Raw genomic sequence first — 24,576 nt, 5'->3', positions numbered from 1 at the left:
TTTGAGTTGTCCCCAAGACAGGACTTTACAACAAAATAAAACCCAACAGCATTGGTAAAAAGAATGCTATAAACTTGTAACATTCTTTAAAAACTTCTTTTATTATTTATATTTCCATGTATCAATTTTACATAGATATTACAGCACAGAATCCAGCCATTTAGCACAAGAGGTCTGTGCTAGTGTTTATGCTCCACATGAGCCTCCTCCCAACTTATTTCATCTAATTGATGTGGATTACTTTCCATTGCCATTAACTACTGAAATTATTGAGTGGAAATAACTGAGACAGCCAAATCAGTGATGAGGTGAGAAATGACAGCAAGTGAATGGTCACAAGTCCTGGTTTAATGGCAGATGTTATCTGTGGGTAGGGCAAGTAATTTGTTTTCGACCAGATCCACCAAACAGACAACTCAGTTGTCACCGCCACCTTCTGATGGGCAATAAATGCTGGCCTTGCCAGCGAAGCCCACGTCTTGTGAATGAATAAGTAAAATTTGTTTGAAAGTTAAGCATTCTTCTGTTTGTTCATGGACAACTTTTGGATTTGTAAGACTTGCAGTTTGTGGCTGTCGCCGTTCTTTGATTCTGAATTGTTCTCATTGTCTTTGTTTTTTTTATATAGGTCCCTGGGTGTAACTTTATGGGAACTGTTTGAGTTTGGTAACCAGCCCTATCATCGGTGCTCAGATAAAGAGGTGCTTACGTATGCTATTAAAGAGCAGCAGCTGAAACTGACGAAACCCCTGCTGAACCTGCCACTGTCTGACCGATGGTATGTCAATATCTTTGCTGTTTACATATGTGGTTTGTCTGATGATTCAGGATCTAACCTATAACTAATAGCCTTTCATCTGTTACACAATGTTAATTACTTTGTAACATGAATACAACCTAATTTTAATTTTATACAAATTCCAATGTGCAACCTTCACTTTTATAAATCACTATTATTTACAAAAAACATCAAGTAATTATGCACCTACATTAGTATTAAAAGTTGAACAACCATGTCTTTGTGCAATTATCATAAATTGCAATTATTTGTGGCTTATTGATAAGCTGCTGTAAATTATAATTGTGTGCTAACTCAAATGCATTCCATACATCAAACTTCATAAACTATAAATAGTTTGTAAAATAGATTCTATTATAATGAATAATTTGTGCCACCTTTTGCCTTTTTGAAATTATACAATAATTCCCATCTTTAAACAGTATTCTTCACAGAAATGCGTAGATACGTGTTTGCATCACTACACCTAAGCCATTACTTAACTCTCTCATTATGTTGGTTACAGGTACGAGGTGATGCAGTTCTGTTGGCTACAACCAGAGCAAAGACCTACAGCAGATGAAGTCCACCTGCTGCTCAGTTATCTTTGTGCAAAAGCATCCAGTGAGGCAGAGGAAGAGTTTGAAAAACGCTGGAATGCAATGAAACCAAGTGGCTCAAGCACCAACCACACAGCTGAAGTCTCCTCCTTTCCACTCCTGGAGCAGTTTGGAACAGATGGGTTTCACACTGAAGTGGATGATGTGTTGACAGTAACCGAGACGAGCCAAGGCCTTAACTTTGAATATAAGTGGGACCATGCACAAATGGATAATTTTCTGCCATCTTCTGCGGGCATGGGTCATGGCAGTGCCCAATATCAGGAGATTTACTTTCCTAACAGTGCGTCGGGAAGGCTAAGTTTGAGTGTTTCTCCTGTCTCCTCAAACTCTTTCTATGAATCTAAACAGCAGTCTAACATTCCACAGAGTCTGCAGCCACCAGGTGTTGTGCCAGTTATTAGTGCACACAGCCCTTCAGTAACTGGTGAATATTACATACGTATAGAGGAACCGACTGAATGCAATATGGATCTGGACTATACGATGTGTTCCTATAGCCCTGAGTACGATGCGAGCTTGCAAGTGGAGTCATCGTCTTGGCAAGGATTACAAGGAAGGGACACTGTAGATGATTGTGAGAACAGCCCAACCATATCCTTGACCATGGAGCCTCTTTTGGGTCAGGTATCATCAACAACCCAAGATTCTTGGGAAGACAGCCAATATTTTAGCAGGAATAAGAACCAAACATACTATGAACATTTCACAGTAGATGATGCTAATCAATATTTATTAGAGAATTACTCTGAAAATAATAATGATTGGAAAATACAGAGTCCTGGAGAAAACAGTAGTGGGGACCCTTTGGGAATATCTCCTTTGGTGACTTGTTCCTTCAGAGACTCCAGTTCATTGCTTGTGACCTCTTATGGTGAACTGGATGAAACTGGACCAAATAAAATGTGCCAACTACCTTCAGCTGAAGAGTTTAAATATTCTGTGCAATCTGTAAATACAGCATTACATTCAATCAATGATTTGGACACCGTGAAAACTCTTGCAATCAGTGACCCTTCACAAGCAGGTGTGCCATCATCTACATGCACATTGTTAACAGAAGATGAAAACCTATTGCCCTCTGAGATAAAATCATGGGAATCCAATAGTTTCTTAAATAATAGCAGTGTGGATTTAGCAAAACAGTCACAGAAGCAGGAAAATAATGGCACTGGATTCTCTTGTGGAAGGCTCCAAACAGAATTTTCAGAAATAGACCTGTCCAAGCTGGGAAATGTTGCACCTCTCTCTTTTTCCCACGCACCTGAAACACACAACTTTAAGGTGGGTAATTCTGCAGAAGCAGAGAACGGGAACTGCAACTGGATGGCAAAGTGCAAAGAAATCGATCAGGACAGTCAAAGCTTTGATCAATCACTCTCCATTACTGAAGTGAAAGATGGGCTTTTTACTCATTTAAATACTGTTTCCCAGCAGGAGGAAAGTAGGATTCTCATTTCTGATAGATTGCAAGTTTCAAGAAGTGAAGAACTTGTTGACCCTTTACTTGGTGTGGTCGTGAAGAACTGTGCCCTTGGTGACTATGGCAAAACCAGGACACACGCGGACAGTGGTGAAATTAACTTGCCTGGACAAGATACAGACATAGCCTGTAACAATGACCAATTGAAAGCCATTGTTCAAGAGACCAATCAATTAAAGATGGATAGAGAAGAGGTTCATAGTCCAACCCAACTGAAGATTGAAATAGAAGTAGGAGATAGTGATACCATTCATTCAGAAATGGAAATGGTCAATGATATAAACCAGGTGGAAGTTGCAGTGAGAGAGTTAACAAGTTCTCCCCAGTTTGAAACAGCTGACAAAAGTGAAAATTGTCTTTCATCGGATGTAGAATCTAAAGATCCTGATAGCTCTCCAGTGAAGACCCTTTCCAGTGTAAGCTTTACTGAAACTGATGTATGCAGTGATGAAGATGAAACCGATATCACTTCAGGAATCTTTACAGATTTAGCACAGGACTACGAAAATAGTGATATTGTTCTCTCTCACAAATCTCTGCAGAAACTTGTGGGGACGCCAGATTCACTTGAGTCACTTGACATCCCATCCACAACTAGTTCCTGTGATATGTTTAGTCCAACTTCACATTATTCATCACTGCAACCAAAGGCTACAGACAGTGGCTATGATACTGAGAATTTTGAATCTCCTGAATTTGTCTTGAAGGAGCCAGTTGAACAGAAGGACCCTGAGATGTTCACCAAAGTTAACAAACCCAGTAATGTTACTGTGATGAAGGTTGACAGCAATGACGCAGAAATGTCACAAGACTCTGAACCACAGTCCATTGATGAAAAAAATCCTTATAGGGACTCGGCATACTTCTCAGATTATGATGCCGAGTCAGAAAGATATCAAGCCTTAGATTCGGAGAAAGATGATCTTGTACAAGGTGAGATTGATCAAAGGGAACTAAATGAAGATCACCTTGCAGACATTCCTGTTCAACAGACTGAGCGGGTGCATTTGAGTTCTTTAGAGCTCAACAACGCTGACCTGAAGCAAACTGAAAGCCTAAAGAATCAAGGTACAAATTCAGAGCATTGCAATTTGATCCAAAGATTATGTGATGATCCTGCAGAGGGCTTAGTAAGCATTAAAAAGGGTCTCTCTGCAGAAGTTTCCATTCTTATTGAGAAACAAACAGATCCAACATTTGATAACCCAGATGCAGATGTACTGACAGGAGCAGAAACCGATCCAAATAAGCAAATATCAGAATTAGGTATCCCAGTAACAAATGAGGAGTTTCATGATCAGGACTTAGAAATTGAGAATGAAAAAAAAGCAGTTCAAGCTGACTATTTAGTTTGTAGACAGATATTAGAAGAAGCAGATTGCTCCAATTCAAAGAACCAGGATGGATTTCTTCAAAACAGTTATAATTCAGAAAACCTTCTCTTAAAGAAACAGGTATCTTTACGTAAGAAAGGGTGTCTTCACAAAACATCCGGTTGCATCTATGATGGTACTGAGTTAATATTGGAAGAGCAATCATCTGAACAAGGTAACGACACAGCTGGATTTCAGTGTACTGATGTTGAGATGAGGAAATTCCAGCCGTATTCCTTGAATGTTGAAGAAAGGTTGGAGAGTTGCATTGTCCCCAAAATACAGTCAGTTCAGTTGTCATTGGAGCTCCCCTTATTAGCTCTCAAGAAAGAACCCCGACAGGCTTCTGATGGGGAAGAAGGGGATGAAGAAGATGAGGACGATGATGAAAGTGATGATTCTGATGAGGAACTAGGCATCTATAACATTCAGGAACACAGTGAAGAAAGTGAGGAAGAAATTCCCACTGTTCCCATTATTGTAACAGAAAAGGATGATGGGAAGAATCTGAGAAGCCTTCTAAAGCTACCTAATTTAGTATGCGAGACCTTCTGTGAGGATCTCGACCGAAAGAAAAAAGCGGTGTCTTTCTACGATGATGTTACTGTCTATCTTTTTGATCAGGTAGGGTGCATCGTTGACATTTTCTATTTTATTTTAATAGATTGATGCACCAGCTTTGATAGTAAGTTATCTAACCAGCCATCAAGAACTATTTAATGTCTATCAGTATGTAAGATACTAAGTGGAATAGAAAAGGCTAATCCAAAGCACTATTTCAACTTTGAGACAAGAGGATGGAGGAAAAACTGTTAAAACTCAAGTACAAGGCTGATGCCAAAAAGCACTTCATGCAAACATTGATTAATGCCTGGTATCATTTTCTGAGTAGGATATTAGAAGTAAAATCTCACCAATCATTTAAAAGGCAGTTGTGTGCTGTAATAGATGGATTGTCAGGTGTCTGTCTATGAGTGCAATGTCAGCATCCCTCAGAGGCAAAAGGTCATGGGTTTAAGCCCCAATCCAGAGACCTGAGCGCACCATCAGTGAAGTACTGCATTGTCACAGATGACATCCTTTGAATACACGTTAAACCAAGTCTGACTGCACAGGTGGATGTAACAGATCATATGACACTACTTGAAGATGATGGGAGTTCTGCTAATGATCGAGTCAATGTTTTGCTCTTAAAATAAAACTTCTAACATATAAACAGAAATTAAACAGTTTTGAAAAAAAATCAACAAAACCTGCCCATCTCATCTCCTACAGCATTCCCAACACAGGCCTGTCCCTCTGTCCCAGGTATAGAATATGTCCTTCCTCAGAGATTAATCTTTCAGTTTTGCGCTAATCCACGCATGTGCAAGGAGCTTTTTTTTAAGGTTTCTTCCCATGTGTGAAGTCTCAGAGCCCCCTCAGTGCTAGTCTTTTCAGGCTTCACACCTGTGTGAAATCAGTGGCAAGTGAGCATTCACAAGACCTCAGAGAAAGTAAATTCGATCCAATGAGGAAAAGGGGAAGTGATCAGAGGTCAGGAAAGTGGGAATAGGTAAACAAAGAGAAACCACAAGGAAACGGAAAAAATAAAGGTAGCGATGGTGGGATTGTGAATTCAGAGGTGAAAATTGTCCCAGTATAGAACATAGAACAGTACAGCACAGTACAGGCCCTTCAGCCCACGATGTTGTGCCGAACCTTTAACCTACTCTAGGATCAAACTATCTACATACCCTTCATACTACTATCATCCATGGACCTATCCAAGACTCGCTTAAATGTCCCTAATGTATCTGCTTCTACTACCACCGCTGGCAGTGCATTCCACGCACCCACCACTCTCTGTGTAAAGAACCTACCTCTGACATCTCCCCGAAACCTTCCTCCAATCACCTTAAAATTATGCCTCCTGGTGATAGCCCTTTCCACCCTGGGAAAAAGTCTCTGGCTATCCACTCGATCTATGCCTCTCATCATCTTGTACCCCTCTATCAAGTCACCTCTCATCCTTCTTCGCTCCAATGAGAAAATCCCTAGCTCCCTCAACCTTTCTTCGTAAGACATGCCCTCCAGTCCAGGCAGCATCCTGGTAAATCTCCTCTGCACCCTCTCTAAAGCTTCCACATCCTTCCTATAATGAGGCGACCAGAACTGAACACAATATTCCAAGTGTGGTCTAACCAGGGCTTTATAGAGCTGCAGCATAACCTCGCGGCTCTTAAACTCAATCCCCCTGTTAATGAAAGCCAACACACCATACGCTTTCTTAACAACTCTATCAACTTAGGTGGCAACTTTGAGCGATCTATGGACATGGACCCCAAGATCCCTCTGTTCCTCCACACTACCAAGAATCCTGTCTTTAAGCCTGTATTCTGCATTCAAATTCGACCTTCCAAAATGAATCACTTCACACTTTTCCAGGTTGAACTCCATCTGCCACTTCTCAGCCCAGCTCTGCATCCTGTCAATGTCCCGTTGCAACCTACAACAGCCTTCCACACTATCCACAACTCCAGCAACCTTCGTGTCATCGGCAAACTTGCCAACCCAGCCTTCCACTTCCTCATCCAAATCATTTATAAAAATCACAAAGAGCAGAGGTCCCAGAACAGATCCCTGCGGAACACCACTGGTCACCGAGCTCCAGGCTGAATACTTTCCATCTACTACCACCCTCTGTCTTCTGTGTGCCAGCCAATTCTGTATCTAGACTGCCAACTTTCCCTGTATCCCATGCCTCCTTACTTTCTGAATGAGCCTACCATGGGGAACCTTATCAAACGCCTTGCTAAAATCCATATACACCACATCCACTGCTCTTCCTTCATCAACGTGTTTTGTCACATCTTCAAAGAATTCAATAAGGCTTGTGAGGCATGACCTGCCCCTCACAAAGCCATGCTGACTATCTCTAATCAAACTATGCTTTTCCAAATAATCATAAATCCTGTCTCTCAGAATCCTCTCCAATAATTTGCCCACTACCGACGTAAGACTGACTGGTCTATAATTCCCAGGGTTATCCCTGTTCCCTTTCTTGAACAAGGGAATAACATTTGCCACCCTCCAATCATCTGGTACTACTCCAGTGGACAGCGAGGATGCAAAGATCATCGCCAAAGGCGTGGCAATCTCTTCCCTCGCTTCCCGTAATATCCTTGGGTATATCCTGTCTGGCCCCGGGGACTGTCCTCATGTCTTTCAAAATTTCCAGCACATCCTCCCTCTTAACATCAACCTGTTCGAGCATATCAGCCTGTTTCACGCTGTTCTCACAAACGACCAGGTCCCTCTCACTAGTGAATACTGAAGCAAAGTATTCATTTAGGACCTCTAGTAGTATCTCTACTCTCATTCTTCGTCAGTGTAGTTTCTTATCCCTGGGATCATTCTGGTAAACCTATGCTATATGTTCTCTCTAGCTTCAATCTTCTTTCTATTATGGGGCTTCTAAAACTGTGCACAGTGTTGTATGGCCTGAGCACAGTCTGTACAAATTTATCATTACCTATCCGATTCTGTGCTCCTATTTGTAAAACATAAGTGCTATTAGCAGTTTTGTATTTTAATGCTTAGGTCTCTCTATCCATCCACAGCTTATAGTGTCCTGCCATTGGAAATATATTCCCATTGCTTGTTTGATGCACTGACATGCATTTCTCCACGTTAAATTATATCTGCCACCTGTCTGCCCTTTCCACTGACCTATCTATATTCTCCTGAATTCTTTCATTGTTCTCAATAGCGTCTGCCAGATCTCCTAGTTTTAGCTTCTTCAGTAAATTTGGTCAATGGTGTGCATTATGGATACAGAATATGAGAGGATGAAATGAAATTAGATGTTTCTGGAATTCTGCCTTTTTCTAGTTCATTTGTATTGAAACTTTCACTGAGAAATGTACCCCTGAATTCTTTGACATGGCTCTTAAATTCTTACTGTTTAATATGGTGGTGTGATGAATTCACTCTTCAAAGCAATGCAGATCTGAAATAATACTTCCTTTGACATGTGTCATCAGACAGACACATATGCATCCTTTCTGAAGCTCCTGTTTAACATATTCATTGACTGCCTCAATACTTCAGCAAGTAAGTGAAACCATGGTTGTGGCTTGTTTGAATCTCCAGAGACAACGGTGACATTTGGTAAAGTTATATAACTGGCACAATTTTAAAGAGGATTAATAATTTACAATATTCATTTGTAACATCTGCAAATGTGTTGCTGTCATATTTGATTCCATAGTTTAATTGATTAAAGGATTCATTTTGTTTTAAGTGTTCAATACTTTGCGCCGAGTAACCTTCTACTGTGTTATTAATTATGGCATTTATTGGATATACAGAATGACAATATTAAAGTGATTACAGATCAGAATAACCTGAGACATCATCAGTACTGATGCTCATCATTTCATTGGCATTTTTCCTATTCAGAAATTGGACTCAGTAAGAACACAAAAGCAACAAATAGCCAGAAGTTGCAACATGGAAGCAGGCAATTTGTCCCAAACAGGCCATGTCAATGTTTACCCTCTACACGAACAAATCATTCTGATCACGTTTAGCCACCCTGTTCCCATATCCTTCGTCCACCTTTTCCTTTTCCTTCAACCACTCATCCAATCTAATCTCAAATATTCACATCATTCCTGCCTCAACTGCTAACACTGGAAGTGAATTTCCCAGGCTCACAACCCTCTGTTCTAAATCGTTTACATCTAATCTTATAACTGTGGCCCCTCGTTCAAGATCCCTCAGCTATCCATTACTGATATTTAGTGTATGTCATTAATGCATGTAGTCATAAAAGTTCTAAAGTAGTTCTGTTTATTTAAATATTACTGTGGTATAATAGGACTTACTTAACATCTTTCAATGTTAAAGTATAGATTTCTTTCTGCAGTTAGTGCTGCAGCTTTGCTGACCATTGTAATATTTCATAATAGATATTTTAAATGAAAATCATCTGTCTATCTTAAGAATCTTGCATCTCTAAACATGTGTGTTCTTGTGGTTGTGCAGTGTATGGCCTGTAATACTATAGAAACTTTTCTGAGCGCAGAACCAGAAACCACTGTCCCTTCAAACAATCACATCTCTTAAGCTTCAAATAATCAGATCTCAGACACAATGGTCTCTTCAATCTATCGGCATAATACCATACAATTAATCAGGGCCATCTCTGTAATGCCTGCCTCAGTTACAAAAAAACCCAATGGCAATTCATAAGGTGTCTGTGATGTTATATAACCCTGGAAGTAAACATTGTATCATTAAAGCATTAAAAAAAAATCACAAAAAAATATAATTTACTCCCTATTCCACTTTCCAATCTCTCTCCTCCAAATAAACTCAAAATCAATAGCTGAGACCTTGCGCAAGCTCTCCCTGACTAGCCAACAGAAACACAACTACCTTTGTTCCAGAGCCGAGCCCACCTTAAGGTTGGCGTCCAAAACCTTGATGTAGAACAAGCACATTCACAACAGACCAAACATGGACAAATGTACCTTCTCGTAACTCCACCCCTCCTGGGTCTCTGGTGCTGTATCCGGCTGCTCTCCACTTTCCCACTGATTCCCTCCCACAGCTCTCCATTCAGTGCTAGCTCCAGTTGTCCTCCAGTCTTTTTCTCACTTGCTCCCAGTGCTCTGTCCTGGGGACAAAGAGAAAGAAAAAGGAAGAGTACTGGAGACATCAGAAACTAGTAAATGTGTTGAAGTATACTTAAATGTGCACGTATTTTGTTCTAGGAAAGTCCGACAGGTGAACTAAGTGAGCAGAACATTCCAGAGGTTGACCCAGCATTTCTACACCCTCCTGAACACTCGCAAAACAAAAACACCGATGTTTCCATGGCAGAGAGGCAGAATACCTCCAACATCTCGTCGGATGGAAACTTCCCTGAAGAAAGTAATCTGAATTTCATAAACAGCTTCCAGTTTGAGCGACGTGTACACAATGTACTGCAGATTGAGAAATACTCACTTCTGCTTCATAATTGTTAGAAGATTTTTGCAGACGTTCAATTCTCATCCACTCACAAACACATCAGTTGACCCATTTAGTCTAATCCCATTTTCTTGCTCCACTTTAATATTCCACTTTTTCAAACAACTAATTTAAAAGTACATATGGATTTTCTTTCAACAATGAGTTATGGCAGAGAATTCTACATTCTAACTACCCTCTGCATAAATAGATTTTTACTAACTTCCCCTTTCCTTCTCATTGCTATAACTCCAGTCTGTCAAAGATTTTGTCACTATTTATTATATCATAACCCTTCATAAGTTTCAGGCTAACTTTCCAAGCTCCAGTGGACAATGGCCCCAAGTCTAACTTCATAGCTGAAAACGCTCATCCCTGGTAACATCCTAGCAAATCAACAATGCATCTTTTACATTTCTTCCTATAATAGGATGTCCAAGATGATACATAACTGCAACAGCAGCCTAATCAATATCTTGTACAAATTCAAAGTTAACTCTCTAGTTTTATTTCGCGTGCCTATAGACACAAAACACAAAGGTTGTGTTCGCTTTTTTAATGGGCTTTCACCCTTTGTAAACTTGAGCTCATCCAAATCTCTGCTGCCCTTGTCTTAACTCGCACCAAATCCTGTTCACACATCACCCTGTGCTCACTGACCTAAAGTGGTTCCAGGTCTAGCAACACCTCAATTTTAAATGTCTTATCCTTGTTTTCAAATCTCTCCATAGCCTCACCCCCACCCACATCTCTGTAATCTCCTCCAGTCCTACAGCTCTCCAAAATCTCTATGGTCCTCCAATTCTGGCCTCTTGTGCATCCCCAATTTTTATTGCACTACCATTGGTGGCCGTGGCTTCAGCTGTTGAGACCCTAAGCTCTGGAATTCCCTCCCAAACCTCTGCACCTCTCTCTGCTCCCATAAAACGCTGCATAACACATACCTCCATATCCAAGCTTTTGGTCGCCCGTCCTAGTATCTTTTTATGTGGGGCTCTGTGTCAAATTGTGTATGATAACACTCCTGTGAAGTGCCTTGGGATGTTTTACTGTACTCAAGCCATGTTATTGTACTATTACCTACTTTAACAACCTGTATATCTCCATACCAAGGTTCTTCTGATCCTCTACTCTATTTAAAATCTGACCATTTAAGGTATATTTTCTTTATTCTTAATTTCATCATACAAAATGTTTCATTTTTCTGCATTGCTATTCTAGGTTTGCTATTCCTGCTCGCCTATCTATGTCCTCCTGCAATCTTTCAGATTCTTTGTCACAATTTCCCATACCTCCCAATTTAATGTCATAAGAAAATGTCAATATTGTTCCTTCAGTTCCTGAGCCCCAATCTTTTATGTCAAGGGTAAATAACATAGGCACCAACACAGACCCCTGTGGAATACCAGTCACCACATTTTTCCAGTCTGAGAAATTTTGCTTTGCTCTGACTCTGCCTTCCAACAATCTCATTGCCAATGTGACCACATTCTCCTTAATTCTGTGTGCCATTATTAAGGTGCAAATGCTTTTTGAAATCCATATAAACCACATCCACCGTCTTCCCTTAACTATCCTTGATGTAGTTTTTAAAAGAATTCTATAAGGTATTTCATGGCACCTTTGAGACAATACACCATGTGCAACTCACATTTATTATGACAGAAGCATCTGAATATGCCTCTCACTGTTAAATCTCTCACTGTCATTGCTCATATCTGTGCCATGGTCTCTTTGTGGCTGCCCTCTGCTGGGTTTTTGCCTTTACAGCAAGTATTCAGTGCTGAAAACTTGGTTGCCACAGCAGTATCCTCCTGGGACCCTGGTATTTTCCTCTTTCAGTTAATGCATGGTTACAATTTTCACTTGGGTGTTCCCAGCATGGAGCTTTTCCCACCAGGAGCATACATCAGGAAATCATGCAAGCAGCCCACAATTTTATGTCTAGACAGAAAATCATAGACCGTGTGTCTAATTTGGTGTTGTGCACTCCCAGAGGGATTCCAACAGAAAATCTTTCCTTTATAAAGTCCTGATTTATTGCGTAAACTTTCCAAATAAAATAAGTGGTTTTAAGGGTCAGCCAATTACAAGAGTTGACCTTTTAATTGAGTTGCTATCATCTCATGATTATAATTTTGACTATAAGACTATTTGTTTTTCAGGATAAAGTAATTAATTACCAGCCTCTATTTATCTTCTCTGTTGTGTTTCAATGTGGATCAGGTGGAGGCTTTGAATGGGATGATGACTTTCCTTTGGTGTCAGTAAAGTCATCCTTAGTGACTGAAGGTTCCTCTCTGACATCTGAAGCTGCTTCTAGTGCTGCTCCCTCGAGGCCAGTGCAAAATCAGGTGCAGAAAACACGATTCTCCCGTTTCACTGTCTCTCCTGCCACCGTCTCTAGGTTCTCAATTACACATGTATTGGATTCGGAAATTGAGTCAGTTGGAGGTAAGCAAAAGCTATTTTCATCTATTTTGCAACAAAACAGAATGACAGTTTTGCAAAGTTAACCACATTGGAAGATTTCAACAATAATGTGTAATGCTTTTCCCCCCAAAAAAGCACAAAAAGTTTACTTCTGCACTGCCATTACTTTACAACAGTGACTGCACTTTAAACAGTAATTTAATGGCTGTGACATGCATTGGGATGGCCTAAGGACACAAAAAGCACTAGATAAATGCACACTCTTTTTTTTACAATAAAAACATGCCACACTATCCCTATTAGTAAGCATGTTTAACGTTTTTCTCAGCAGCCTTCTGATCCTGAATGGCTGTGGGTTTGAGATGAATAAACTTTCCCTTGATTGGCCAGACTTCATCCCCAGACCTAGACAACTGTGTTCCCTTTGTCCTCGTTTCCTTGTGTTTCCAGCAAGTGGGAAGCTGTCACTCTGATTTTTTTCCTCATTCAGTGATTCACCAGTTGGCCCATCAGACACCCTGTATTTTGGGTTCACTTGAAAAGAAGAAGCAGACCTATCTCAATTGGTGTGAACACACCTAGCTTCTGTAAAATACCTTTTATTGTCTTAATTTCAGATCTTCTGACTCCTGGGGTTGTATTTTAAGAGTGTGCTGCCGAAGTAGGCGACGGATGTAAAATCCGGCCCGTCCGCACGGGCACCACATTACGGAGCCGCCCTGATTTCAAACGCAGCAGCTCATTTGCATGGCCGCGGCGCCCGCCCCCCACGATAATGTGGATGGGGCAGGCGAGCAGTCACCGGCAATGCTGCCCGCGCCAATGCACAGGCACCTGTACCATTTTTAAAGGGCTTACAGCCCTCAATGGACATTTAAAATGTAAAGGGTCAGGTAAGTGAATGGTTCGCAAAGAGAAATTTCATTACCTTTCCAAGCATTTTCCCACCCCCTCAATGGCATTTCAATGTTACTGCAGAAAGTGCTATCACTAATGCCTCTTTTTCCCTAATTCCTTCCAGGCAGTATTGAGGAGGGTGAAAGAGAATGACTCTCACATGGGCCAGGGCTGGAATTTTATTTTATTTTTGGGAAAGAAAAAAGCAAATGGACAGGATCTGACAGAAAAAGAATCGCAAATGAATGTTTCGCTCGATGACTTTAATTGCTTTGAATTGTTGGACAATTTGAATGCGAGTTTTGGCTGCTAGCGCATATGGACGCACTGTTACAACACCTGTGGTGATTAAAGTTGCTGTTCAATTCACAAGTCTCCTCCATGTAGTTTGGGCATCCTTTCCTATCCACCCAATCTGTATTAAATCAGGATTCTGACGATTTCACTGCAGGCAAATGTGATGTCCAATTCAACTGCAGCACCCAAAGAGATGGGGCAGATTATGACTGAAGGGAGACATTTATTATATGGAGGAGATCATACATGTTGCAAGCCTACCACAGTGAGGGATCTGATATTTCCAATGCAGAGCAACTGCGAAGGTTGACTGAAAATAGACACTGCAGACTGTTTGGGCTCCATTTGTAACAGACCACATTTTGCAAATAATGCCATCTGCTTATAGTCCTCATCTGCTCAGGCATCTGACAAGAAGTGCTTGGATGAAGCTACTCACTAACATTTCTCTGCCCACATCACAGTACAAATGTCGTACTATCGAACATGCCTCACAGTATTCAGTCCACAGTATTTAGTGTTTCCACCTTTACGCATTTGATATTGAATAGTGTAGAAAATCAGTTAAACTGCGATCTCTATACTATTTTTGTAAAACCATTCAGACTACTGATGAATATATTGTAAATGTTGCCAAAGAGATGTAAAAATTGTGCAGCTCCTAGATACGTTAGTTGCTACCTGTATGGCTTCAAGCTATTGTGTGACAGTCCAAATTTTAAAAAGGAGACGCTGAATATGTAGCAATTTTTGCCTCCCTCATCAAGCTATACAGACGCAACATTTATTATGTAAAAGAAATGGCCAGTTGCATGATGCCAGTGAACAGGGCTGTCTTTTAAATGTTACTGCTGTTAGTACTTTGTATAACTGATGAATACGGGTCATTACTGCTCTTCATTGTTTTATTTCCATTTAGCTAGCAGCATGTGGCTTAAATCGCCAGACTAATAAACTTTTTACGATATCTTACATTTGCTTTTGTTTCCTGCCTAGCTGTTTCTTTGCTGGACTGTTATCTTATACTTGATCATGGGAGACTATCATGTAAAAGTCTTTTATCTAGCTTGCATCTATCCCACTTCGTGTTAAAAGTATTTTTTCAGAAGACAGTAATTTTCTGCTGTTTCTTCCTGGCCCTGATAATCTTGCCTCTCCCTATATGCAAAAACCAGGGATTCAGAATAGTTGCCAATCTACTACAACAACTTATATTTACATAGCACCTTTAACATAATAAAACATCTCCAAGGGGCTTTACAGGAGCATTAAAAAAACAAAATATTACACAGGCCATATAAAGAGATATTAGGTCAGGTGACCAAAAGCTTGGACAAAGAGGCAGGTTTTAAGGAGTGTCTTAAAGGAGGAAAGCGAGGTGGAGAGGCATAGGGAGGGAATTCCAGAGCTTGGGGGCCAAGGCAACTGAAGGCACGGCCACCAATGGCAGAGCAATTAAAATCATGGATGCACAAGAGGTCAGAATTAGAGCAGTGCAGATATCTTAGAGGGTTGTGAGACTGGAGGAGATTAGAGATCGGGAGGGGGGAGGCCATGGAGGGATTTGAAAACAAGAATGAGAATTTTAAAATACAGAACTTTAGCTTAGTAATTACCTTCTACTTGACTTCAAGATGTGCATATTTAAACATCTCCCTTGCAGAGAGACTCTGAACACTGGCCCTAACAGGACAGGCCAAGTTAAATGCAACCCCATCACAACAGCTAAACATTAGTGGCTGAATTTTACAGTCAGTTGCAAAGGAATGGTGCTCGCCTCTAAACTCGAAGAAAGCTGCCCAGAAACATCTCTGTGGCGTGGACCTCCCCTTTTCAGATGGCAGCTTAAATCCAGTGCCAAGTCAAGGGGATCTCCAGGCATGCAGCAGCAGTGATGTCAGCAAAGCATGGAAGTTTCCATTAATTCCTGATTGCTTATGGATTGCAGTCTGGGGGGAGCCTCAACAATGCACCCTCTGAAGGAGCATAGAATCAATGACAGGAATTTCTGGAGTTCTGTATCATTCTGTGTATTTATAGACTCCCAAAATTGCTGTCTGTTTCAGTGCATTAATGACAGCAAACACTGACAGTTTTGCCATCATTACCGCCACAAAATCTGGGCCCCAAACTCTCTTCTAGACTCATGATTAATATGATCAATGCCACGGAAGATCAGATAGTATACAAAACTACCCTGAACCTGTTTTGAAAGTTGAAGTTCGTAGAGAAGTAAAAGCCTGACAGGATCACCAGGGATCGCCTTATTCACGGACATCCAGGTTGAAAGTGCTCGGAGAAGTGAGTGAAGAGGACATTGACTTGAAGAAAGGTCTGGGAGATCCAGCCCATTGCAAGTGGGAGGAGTTTGGGACTTTTAACCGCAAAGATTTTGCCATTAAAGAGGACTTTATAATATATAAGTGTGATCTGAGATTTTCAAGTATTTTAATAAGTAAAGAAAATACCTTTCTTTCTAATTTGGGGTATCAGCTAATTACAAAGTACTGTTTAGTTAATGATGATTTCCTTTAGTTTAGTTGTTATAATAAAAGACTTAAAATGTGAAATCTTGTGTAATTCTTTGAATTGGTCTGAGGATTCATATCTCATATTTTAATGTTAATGGTCTCACTGAGGTTGTAACAAATCGGGGGCTCGTCCGGGATACGAATTCACAGACTGTAAAACAGGATCAGTGGAATTTTCTAGAATTTAAATGAATAAGATTTCACAATTACTTTTGCTTATACTCATAAGGAAACGGCAGCATGTCTACTTCTAATGCTGAAGACTTTGCTGAGAGGGAAGATTTGACTCTCAATGATTTAACACCATTAACAATTGATGCATTAACAGCTGTAGCCAAACAAATGGAGGTTGGTTTGAAATCAAAAGCTAAAAAGGCAGAAGTTGTTGAAGTGTTGGCTCAGCATTTTAACTTTGAGGAAGAAAAAGGTAATCCCAATAGCTCTCAAATTGAGTGTTAGCTAGAATTCAGTTACAAATGAGGCAACTGGAACTGGAAAAAGGAAAAACAGAAAAGGAAAGAGGAGAAAGGGAAAAAGAGAAAGGGACAAACAGTTACAATTTGAACTGAGAAAGTCTGAATTTAAAGGGAAAGAAAAAGGGGGAAAAGACAAATACAACTGGCAATGAGAAAGCTTGAATTTGAAGAGAAAGGAAAAGAGAGTTACAAAAAGAAAGAGAAGCCAGGAAATTTACAATGGACAGAGAAGAACTTAGATTACATGAACAGGGAGTGCCAGGAAGTTTTGAGGATGAATCCGATTCAACTGCTGGTTTTGATTTGGCAAGGAATATTTGCTTAGTGCCTAAATTCATTGAGGAAGGAGTTGAAATGTACTTTGTGTCCTTTGAAAAAATTGCTACAAAATTGCAATGGCTGAAAGAAAGTTGGACAATATTTGCAAAGTGCGCTAGTGGGAAAAGTGTTAGAGGTATAGAATCATATCAAGTTTAAGGTACAGAACGAGGTCACTTGGTCCATCGTGTCTATGCCGGCCGAAAAACGATCCACCTATTCTAATCCCACCTTCCAGCATTTGGTCTGTAGCCCTGCAGCTTACGGCACTTGAGATGCATATCTAGACTCATTTTGAATGAGTTGAGGGTCTCTACCTCAAGTACCCTTTCAGGCAGCGAGTTCCAGACCATCAACTCCCTCTGGGTGAAAAAGCAGTTCCTCATCTCCTCTCCAATTTTTCTACCAATCGCTTTAAATCTATGCCCTCTCGGCTAAGGTGAATAGACCCTTCACCTCCACTCTATCCAGGCCCCTCAAAATTTTGTGCATTTCAATCAGATCTCCTCTCAGCCTTCTCTGTTCCGAAGAGAACAATCCCAGCCTATCCAATCTTTCCTCATAGCTGCATTTTTACAGTCCTGGCAACATTCTCGTAAATCTCCTCTGTACCCTCTCTAGTGCAATTACATCCTTTCTGTAATGAGGTGACCAGAACAGCACACAGTACTCAAGTTGAGGCCTAACCAATAAGTTATGCAGTTCCAGCATAACCTCCCTGCTCTTGTATTCTATACCTCGGCTAATAAAGGAAAGGATTCCATATGCCTTCTTAACCACCTTATCGACCTGTCCTGCTACCTTCAGGGATCTGTGGACATTCACTCCAAGGTCCCTCACTTCCTCTACACTTCTCAGTATTTTCCCATTAATCGTGTATTCCTTCGCCTGTTTGACCTCCCCAAATGCATCACCTCACACTTCTCCTAGATGAATTCCATTTGCTACTTTTCTGCCCATCTGACCAGACCATCAATATCTTCCTGCAGCCTACAGCTATCTCCCTCGCTATCTACCACACGGCCAATCTTTGTGTCATCCACAAATCTCTTGATCGTGCCCCCTACATTTATGTCCAAATCGTTAATATATACCACAAAAAGCAGGGGACCCAGTACTGAGCCCTGCGGAATGCCACTGAAAACAGTCACTAAAATACCCGTCAATAATTATCCTTTGTTTCCTGCCAGTGAGTCAATTTTGTATCCACCTTGCTACATTTCCCTGGATCCCATGGGATTTTATTTTTTTTTTAAACCAGTCTGCCATGTGGGACCTTGTCAAAAGCCTTGCTAAAATCCGTGTAGACCACATCAACTGCACTACCCTCATCTATCTTCCTAGTTACCTCTTCAAAAAATTCGATCATGTTGGTCAAACAAGATCTTCCCTTAACAAATCCATGCTGACTATCCTTATTAACATGTGCCTTTCTAAGTGACAGTTTATCCTGTCTCTCAGAATAGATTCCAATAATTTGCCCACTACTGAGATTAGACTGACTGGCCTGTAATTATTCGATCTATCCTTCACTCCCTTTTTAAACAGAGGTACAACGTTAGCAATTCTCCAATACTCTGGCACCACACCTGTATCCAGTGAGGACTGGAAAATGATGGTCAGACCCTCTGCTATTTCCTCTCTTGTTTCTTTTAACAGCCTAGGATACATTTCATCTGGCCCTGGTGATTTATCATCTTTCAAAGATGCTAATTCCATTAATACTTCCTCCCTATGTTTATCACATCCAATACTTCACACTCTTCCTCCTTAACTACACTATCTGCATCGTCCCCCTCTTTTGTGAAGACAGACACAAAATATTCATTAAGAACCATACCAATATCTTCCGCTCCTACACATAGGTTATCTTTTTAGTCTTTTATGGGCCCTACTCTCTCCTTAGTTATCCTCTTACTCTTAATGTATTGACAAAACATCTTTGGGTTCACCTTGATTTCGCTTGCCAGTATTCTTTCATGCCCTCTTTTTGCTTTCCTAATTTCATTTTTGATTTCACCCCTCCACTTTCTGTACTCCTCTTGCTTATTTTCAATACTTTAGGAGGAACAGTCAAGTGATTATGAAATAACTAAAACTGCAGTTATCAATGCTTACGAGTTGGTACCAGAGGCCTATAGGCAAAAATTCAGGAATTTTACAAAAGAAATAGAGCCAGACATTTATGGAATTGGTTAGAGAGAAGGAAATGATATTTGATCATTGGTATCTGTCCTTGAGGATTGAGCAAGACTTTGAAAGCCTTCGGGAAGTGATCCTAATGGAAGAATGTAAAAATAGTGTCATTTCAGGAATAAGGTCCCACCTAGAAGAACACAAAGTTGATAAAATAAGGAATGCTGCAGAAATAGTGGATGATTACGAATTGACTCACAAAAGCAGTAGTTACAGACCCAATTTGGAAATTTTCAAAGAATTTGGAAAGATAGAGACATAGGAACATAGGAGCTGGAGTAGGCCATTCAGCCCATCGAGCCTGCCCTGCCATTCAATATGATCGTGGCTGATCATCCACTCCAATGCTTTTTTTCTCACACTATCCTCATATTCCCCTTATGTCATTAATACTTAGAAATCTGTCAATCTCCGCTTTAAACATACTCAATGACTGAGCTTCCACAGCCCTCTGGAGTAGAGAATTCCAAAGATTCACAACCCTCTGAGTAAAGAAATTTCTCCTCTTCTCTGTCCTAAGTGGCTTCCCCCTTATTTTGAAAATGTGTCCTCTGGTCTAGACTCCCCAACCAGGGGAAACATCTTAACTGCATCTACCCTGTCTGTCTAGGTTTCAATGAGATCACCTCTCATTCTTTGAAACTCTAGAGAATACAGGCCCAGTTTCCCCAATCTCTCTTCATAGGACAGTCCTGTCACCTGGGAACAAGTCTGGTGAACCTTCGTTGCACTCCCTCTATGGTAATAATATCCTTCCTAAGGTAAGGGGACCAAAACTGCACACACTACTCCAAGTACCGTCTAACTAAGGTTCTATACAATTGAAGCAAGACTTCACTACTCCTGTACTCAAATCCTCTTGCGATAAAGGCTAACATACCATTAGCCTTCCTAAGTGCTTGCTGCACCTGCATGTTAGCTTTCAGTGACTTATTGACAAGGACACATTCCTGTGTGCTATTGAATTAAGTCAGGTCCTTGAAGGTTAGAACATTTGTGTTCAGGGGTAAGGTGTCCCGATATTTGTCAGATGAAGCAGGAAAACCAATTGTGCTGCTTAGAGGTAGAAGGAAACTCAGTCATTAATGATAGCAAAGGATGTAGGTTCTCCTCCCTCCGCCCCCACCCGCACCCAAATAGTGCTATGAATGCGAAATGTGGTGAAAAAGGCTCCAATGCTAGCAATGGTGAATTGTTTAGCAGATCATCTTTGATTTGAAGCACAGCAGACCGACCCTGATTTAAGAAGTTTGTCTCAAACGGGGTGTTCTGAGGCAGAAGCTGAAATGGTCCCCAAGTGTTGTTATATTAAGAATGACATTCTAATAAGAAAGTGGACACCTCCCCGGAGACCTGCCGATGAGGATTGGGCTACAGTTCATCAGGTTGTTGTTCCTCCAAGGTACCGCAGTGAAATTTTGAGAACTGCCCATGAGATCCCAGTGGCAGGTAATGTGGGTATTCGAAAGACTCAGGCCTGGATAAGACAGCATTTTTATTGGTCAGGCTTGCATAAGGATGTGGTTGAATTTTGCAGAACTTGCCATTCATGTCAGATAGTTGGAAAGCTAAAGCCTTCAAATAGAAACATCGAAAATAGGAGCAGGAGTAGGCCATTTGGCCCTTCGAGCCTGCTCCGCCATTCATTATGATCATGGCTGATCATCCAACTCAGTAGCCTGTTCCTGCTTTCGCCCCATACCCTTTGATCCCTTTAGACCCAAGAGCTATATCTAGCTCCTTCTTGAAAACATACAATGTTTTGGCCTCAACTGCTTTCTGTGGTAGTGAATTCCACAGGCTCACCACTCTCTGGGTGAAGAAATTTCTCCTCATCTCAGTCCTGAAAGGTTTACCCCGTATCCTTAGACTATGACCCCTGGTTCTGGACTCCCCCACCATCGGGAACATCCCTCCTGCATCTACCCTGTCAAGTCCTGTTAGAATTTTATAGGTTTCTATGAGATCCCCCCTCACTTTTCTGAACTCCAGCAAACTCCTAACCGACTCAATCTCTCCTCATAAGTCAGTCCCACCATCCCAGGAATCAGTCTGGTAAACCTTCGCTGCACTTCCTCTATAGCAAGAACATCCATCCTCAGATAAGGAGACCAAAACTGCACACAATATTCCAGGTGTGGTCTCATCAAGGCCCTGTATAATTGCAGCAAGACATCCCTGCTCCTGTACTCAAATCCCCTCACTATGAAGGCCAACATACCATTTGCTTTTTTTACCGCCTGTGGCACCTGCATGCTTACCTTCAGCGACTGGTGTACGAGAACACCCAGGTCTCGCTGCATATTCCCCTCTCTCAGTTTATAGCTGTTCAGATAATAATCTGCCTTCCTGTTTTTGCTACAAAAGTGGATAACCTCACATTTATCCACATTATACTGCATCTGTCATGCATTAGCCCACTCATTCAACTTGTCCTAATCACCCTGAAGCCTCTCTGCATCCTCCTCACAACTCACCCTCCCACCCAGTTTTGTGTCATCTACAAATTTGGAGATATTACATTTAGTTCCCTCATCAAAATCATTTATGTATATTGTGAATAGTTGGGGTCCAAGCACCGATCCCTGCGGTACCCCACTGGTCACTGCCTGCCATTCAGAAAAAGACCCATTTATCCCTACTCTTTGTTTTCTGTCCGCCGACCAATTTTCTATCCATCGTAATACACTACCCCCAATCCCATGTGCTTTAATTTTACATGCTAATCTCTTATGTGGAACTTTGTCAAAAGCCTTCTGAAAGTCCAAATAAACCACATCCACTGGCTCCCCCTCATCAACTCTACTAGTTGCATCCTCAAAGAATTCTAGTAGATTTGTCAAGCATGATTTCCCTTTCATAAATCCATGCTGACTCTGCCCGATTCTACCACTGTTCTCTAAGTGCTCTGCTATAAAATCTTTGATAATGGACTCTGGAATTTTCCCCACTACCGACGTCAGGCTGACTGGTCTATAATTCCCTGCTTTCTCTCTACCTCCCTTTTTAAATAGTGGGGTTACATTAGCTACCCTCCAATCTGTAGGAACTGTTCCAGAGTCTATAGAATCTTGGAAGATGACTACCAATGCATTCACTATTTCTAGGGCCACTAAGTACTCTGGGATGCATACCATCAGGCCCTGGGGATTTATCGGCCTTCAATCCCATCAATTTCCCCAACACCATTTCTCTACTAATACTGATTTCTTTCCGTTCCTCTCTCTCACTAAACCCTGTGTTCCCCAACATTTCTGGTATGATATTTGTGTCCTCCTTTGTGAAGACAGAACCAAAGTATGCATTTAGTTGGTCAGCCATTTCTTTATTCGCCATAATAAATTCCCCTGTTTCTGACTCTAAGGGACCTACATTTGGCTTCACCCATCTTTTTCTCTTCACATACCTATAGAAACTTTTACAGTCAGTTTTTATGTTCCCCGTAAGCTTGCTCTCATACTCTACTTTCCCCTTCTTAATCAATCCCTTGGTCGTCCTTTGCTGAATTCTAAACTGCTCCCAATCCTCAGGTCTGTTGTTTTTCCTGGCAAATTTATATGCCTCATCCTTGGATCTACTGCTATCTCTAATTTCCCTTGTAAGCCATGGTTTGGCTACCTTTCCCGTTTTACTTTTGCACCAGACAAGGATAAACAATTGTTGCAGTTCACCCATGCGCTCTTTAAATGTTTGCCATTGCCTATCCACCGTCATCCCTTTAAGTAAGGTTTCCCAATCCGTCATGGTCAACTCACGCCTCATATCTTCGTAGTTTCCTTTACTAAGATTCAGGACCCTAGTCTCAGAATCAACTACGTCACTCTCCATCTTGATGAAGAATTCCATCATATTATGGTCACTCGTCGCCAAGGGGTCTCGCACCACTAGATTGTCAATTATTCCTCTCTCATTACACAATACCCAGTCTAGGATGGCCTCTTCTCGAATATAAAATGCTGGAAATACTCAGCAGGTCTGGCAGCATCTGTAGAGAGAGAAGCAGAGTTAACGTTTCAGGTCAGTGACCCTTCTTCAGAATTGGAAAATATTAGAAATGTAAAAGGTTATAAGCAAGTAAAGTAGGGGTGGGGCAAGAGATAACAAAGGAGAAGGTGTAGATAGGACAAGGTCACAGAATAGCTGACCAGGAGGTCGTGGAGCAAAGGCAAACAATATGTTAATAGTGTGTTGAAAGACAAAGTATTAGTACAGATAAGGTGTTAACAGACTGAAAATTGAACAGCCTGTTCTCTAGTTGGTTCCTCAATGTATTGGTCCAGAAAACCATCTCGTACATACTCCAAGAATTCCTCCTCGATGGTATTGTGACTAATTTGATTTGCAATAAATAAACTAGACCCATTGATGCCAATATCTGCTATTGACGAACTGTTTAGTAGGGTTCTTGTGGATTGTGTCAGACCCTTACCCACAACTAAACCAGGTCACAAACTTCTCCTAACCATCATGGATTTGCCCACTAGGTTTCCAGAGGCAATACCTTTGAGAAAGATCACAGCAGAAGTTGTGATTGAGGGGCTAACACAGTTATGGAATCCCAAAAGAAATTCAGCCTCAGTGTAGGCTGTAAGAAAGGAAGCCAACCAGCAGGGGGCAGCCGCAGGGGAGACAGAGGGAACATCTACTCTCGGAGAAGACTGATAAAGCAAAAGGCTGCAGAGACTTGAATCTGTTTTGAAAATTGAGGTTTCTGGAGAAGTAAAAGTCCAACAGGATCACCACGAATTGCGTTATTCATGGATGTCGATGTCGGAAGTGCTCAGAGAAGTGAGAAAAGAGGGTATTGACTTTGAGAAAGATCTGGGATATTTAGTTGTTATAATAAAAGTCTTAAAATGTGTATTTTGTCTATTTCTTTATATCAGTCAAGGGGATCATATCTCATATTCTAATGTTAACAGTCTCACTGATGCCGTAACGCAAGAAAGCTTCAAATTTATCCTAAAATACACAGGAACAGCAGGTGAATTTCATGTCATTAGAGTCAGATATGGCACTGAAAGAAGCCATTCAGCCCATCAGGTCCATGCCAGCTCTCTGTAGTCAGTCCCACTCCCCAGCTCGATCCCCGTAGCCCTGCAAGTCTATTTCTCTCCGGTGGCCATCCAACTTCCTCTTGAAGTCACTGATCTTCTTCACTTGCACCACCCTGT

The 24,576-nt window shown here is 41.1% G+C and overlaps 1 protein-coding gene across 4 annotated transcripts in view; it reads left to right on the top strand.

Annotated features, from left to right (window-relative positions):
- Window positions 1–14,853, top strand: part of aatkb (apoptosis-associated tyrosine kinase b) — a 344,410-nt gene extending 329,557 nt beyond the window's left edge. For all 4 annotated transcript variants that reach the window (XM_068058412.1, XM_068058413.1, XM_068058414.1 and 1 more), the window contains 5 exons: window positions 629–778; window positions 1,305–4,878; window positions 10,017–10,176; window positions 12,481–12,708; window positions 13,709–14,853. In XM_068058412.1, the coding sequence (XP_067914513.1) occupies window positions 629–778; window positions 1,305–4,878; window positions 10,017–10,176; window positions 12,481–12,708; window positions 13,709–13,737 (4,141 nt within the window). In that variant the 3' untranslated portion in view covers window positions 13,738–14,853. The remainder of the gene's footprint in view (window positions 1–628; window positions 779–1,304; window positions 4,879–10,016; window positions 10,177–12,480; window positions 12,709–13,708) is intronic.
- The last annotated feature ends 9,723 nt before the right edge of the window (window positions 14,854–24,576 follow it).

This window comes from Heterodontus francisci, chromosome 26, assembly GCF_036365525.1.
Source record: "Heterodontus francisci isolate sHetFra1 chromosome 26, sHetFra1.hap1, whole genome shotgun sequence".
In the NCBI taxonomy this organism is placed as follows: Eukaryota; Metazoa; Chordata; class Chondrichthyes; order Heterodontiformes; family Heterodontidae; genus Heterodontus; species Heterodontus francisci.
Note: the sequence above shows the minus strand (reverse complement) of the source record. Positions and strands in the feature narration are given on the sequence as shown.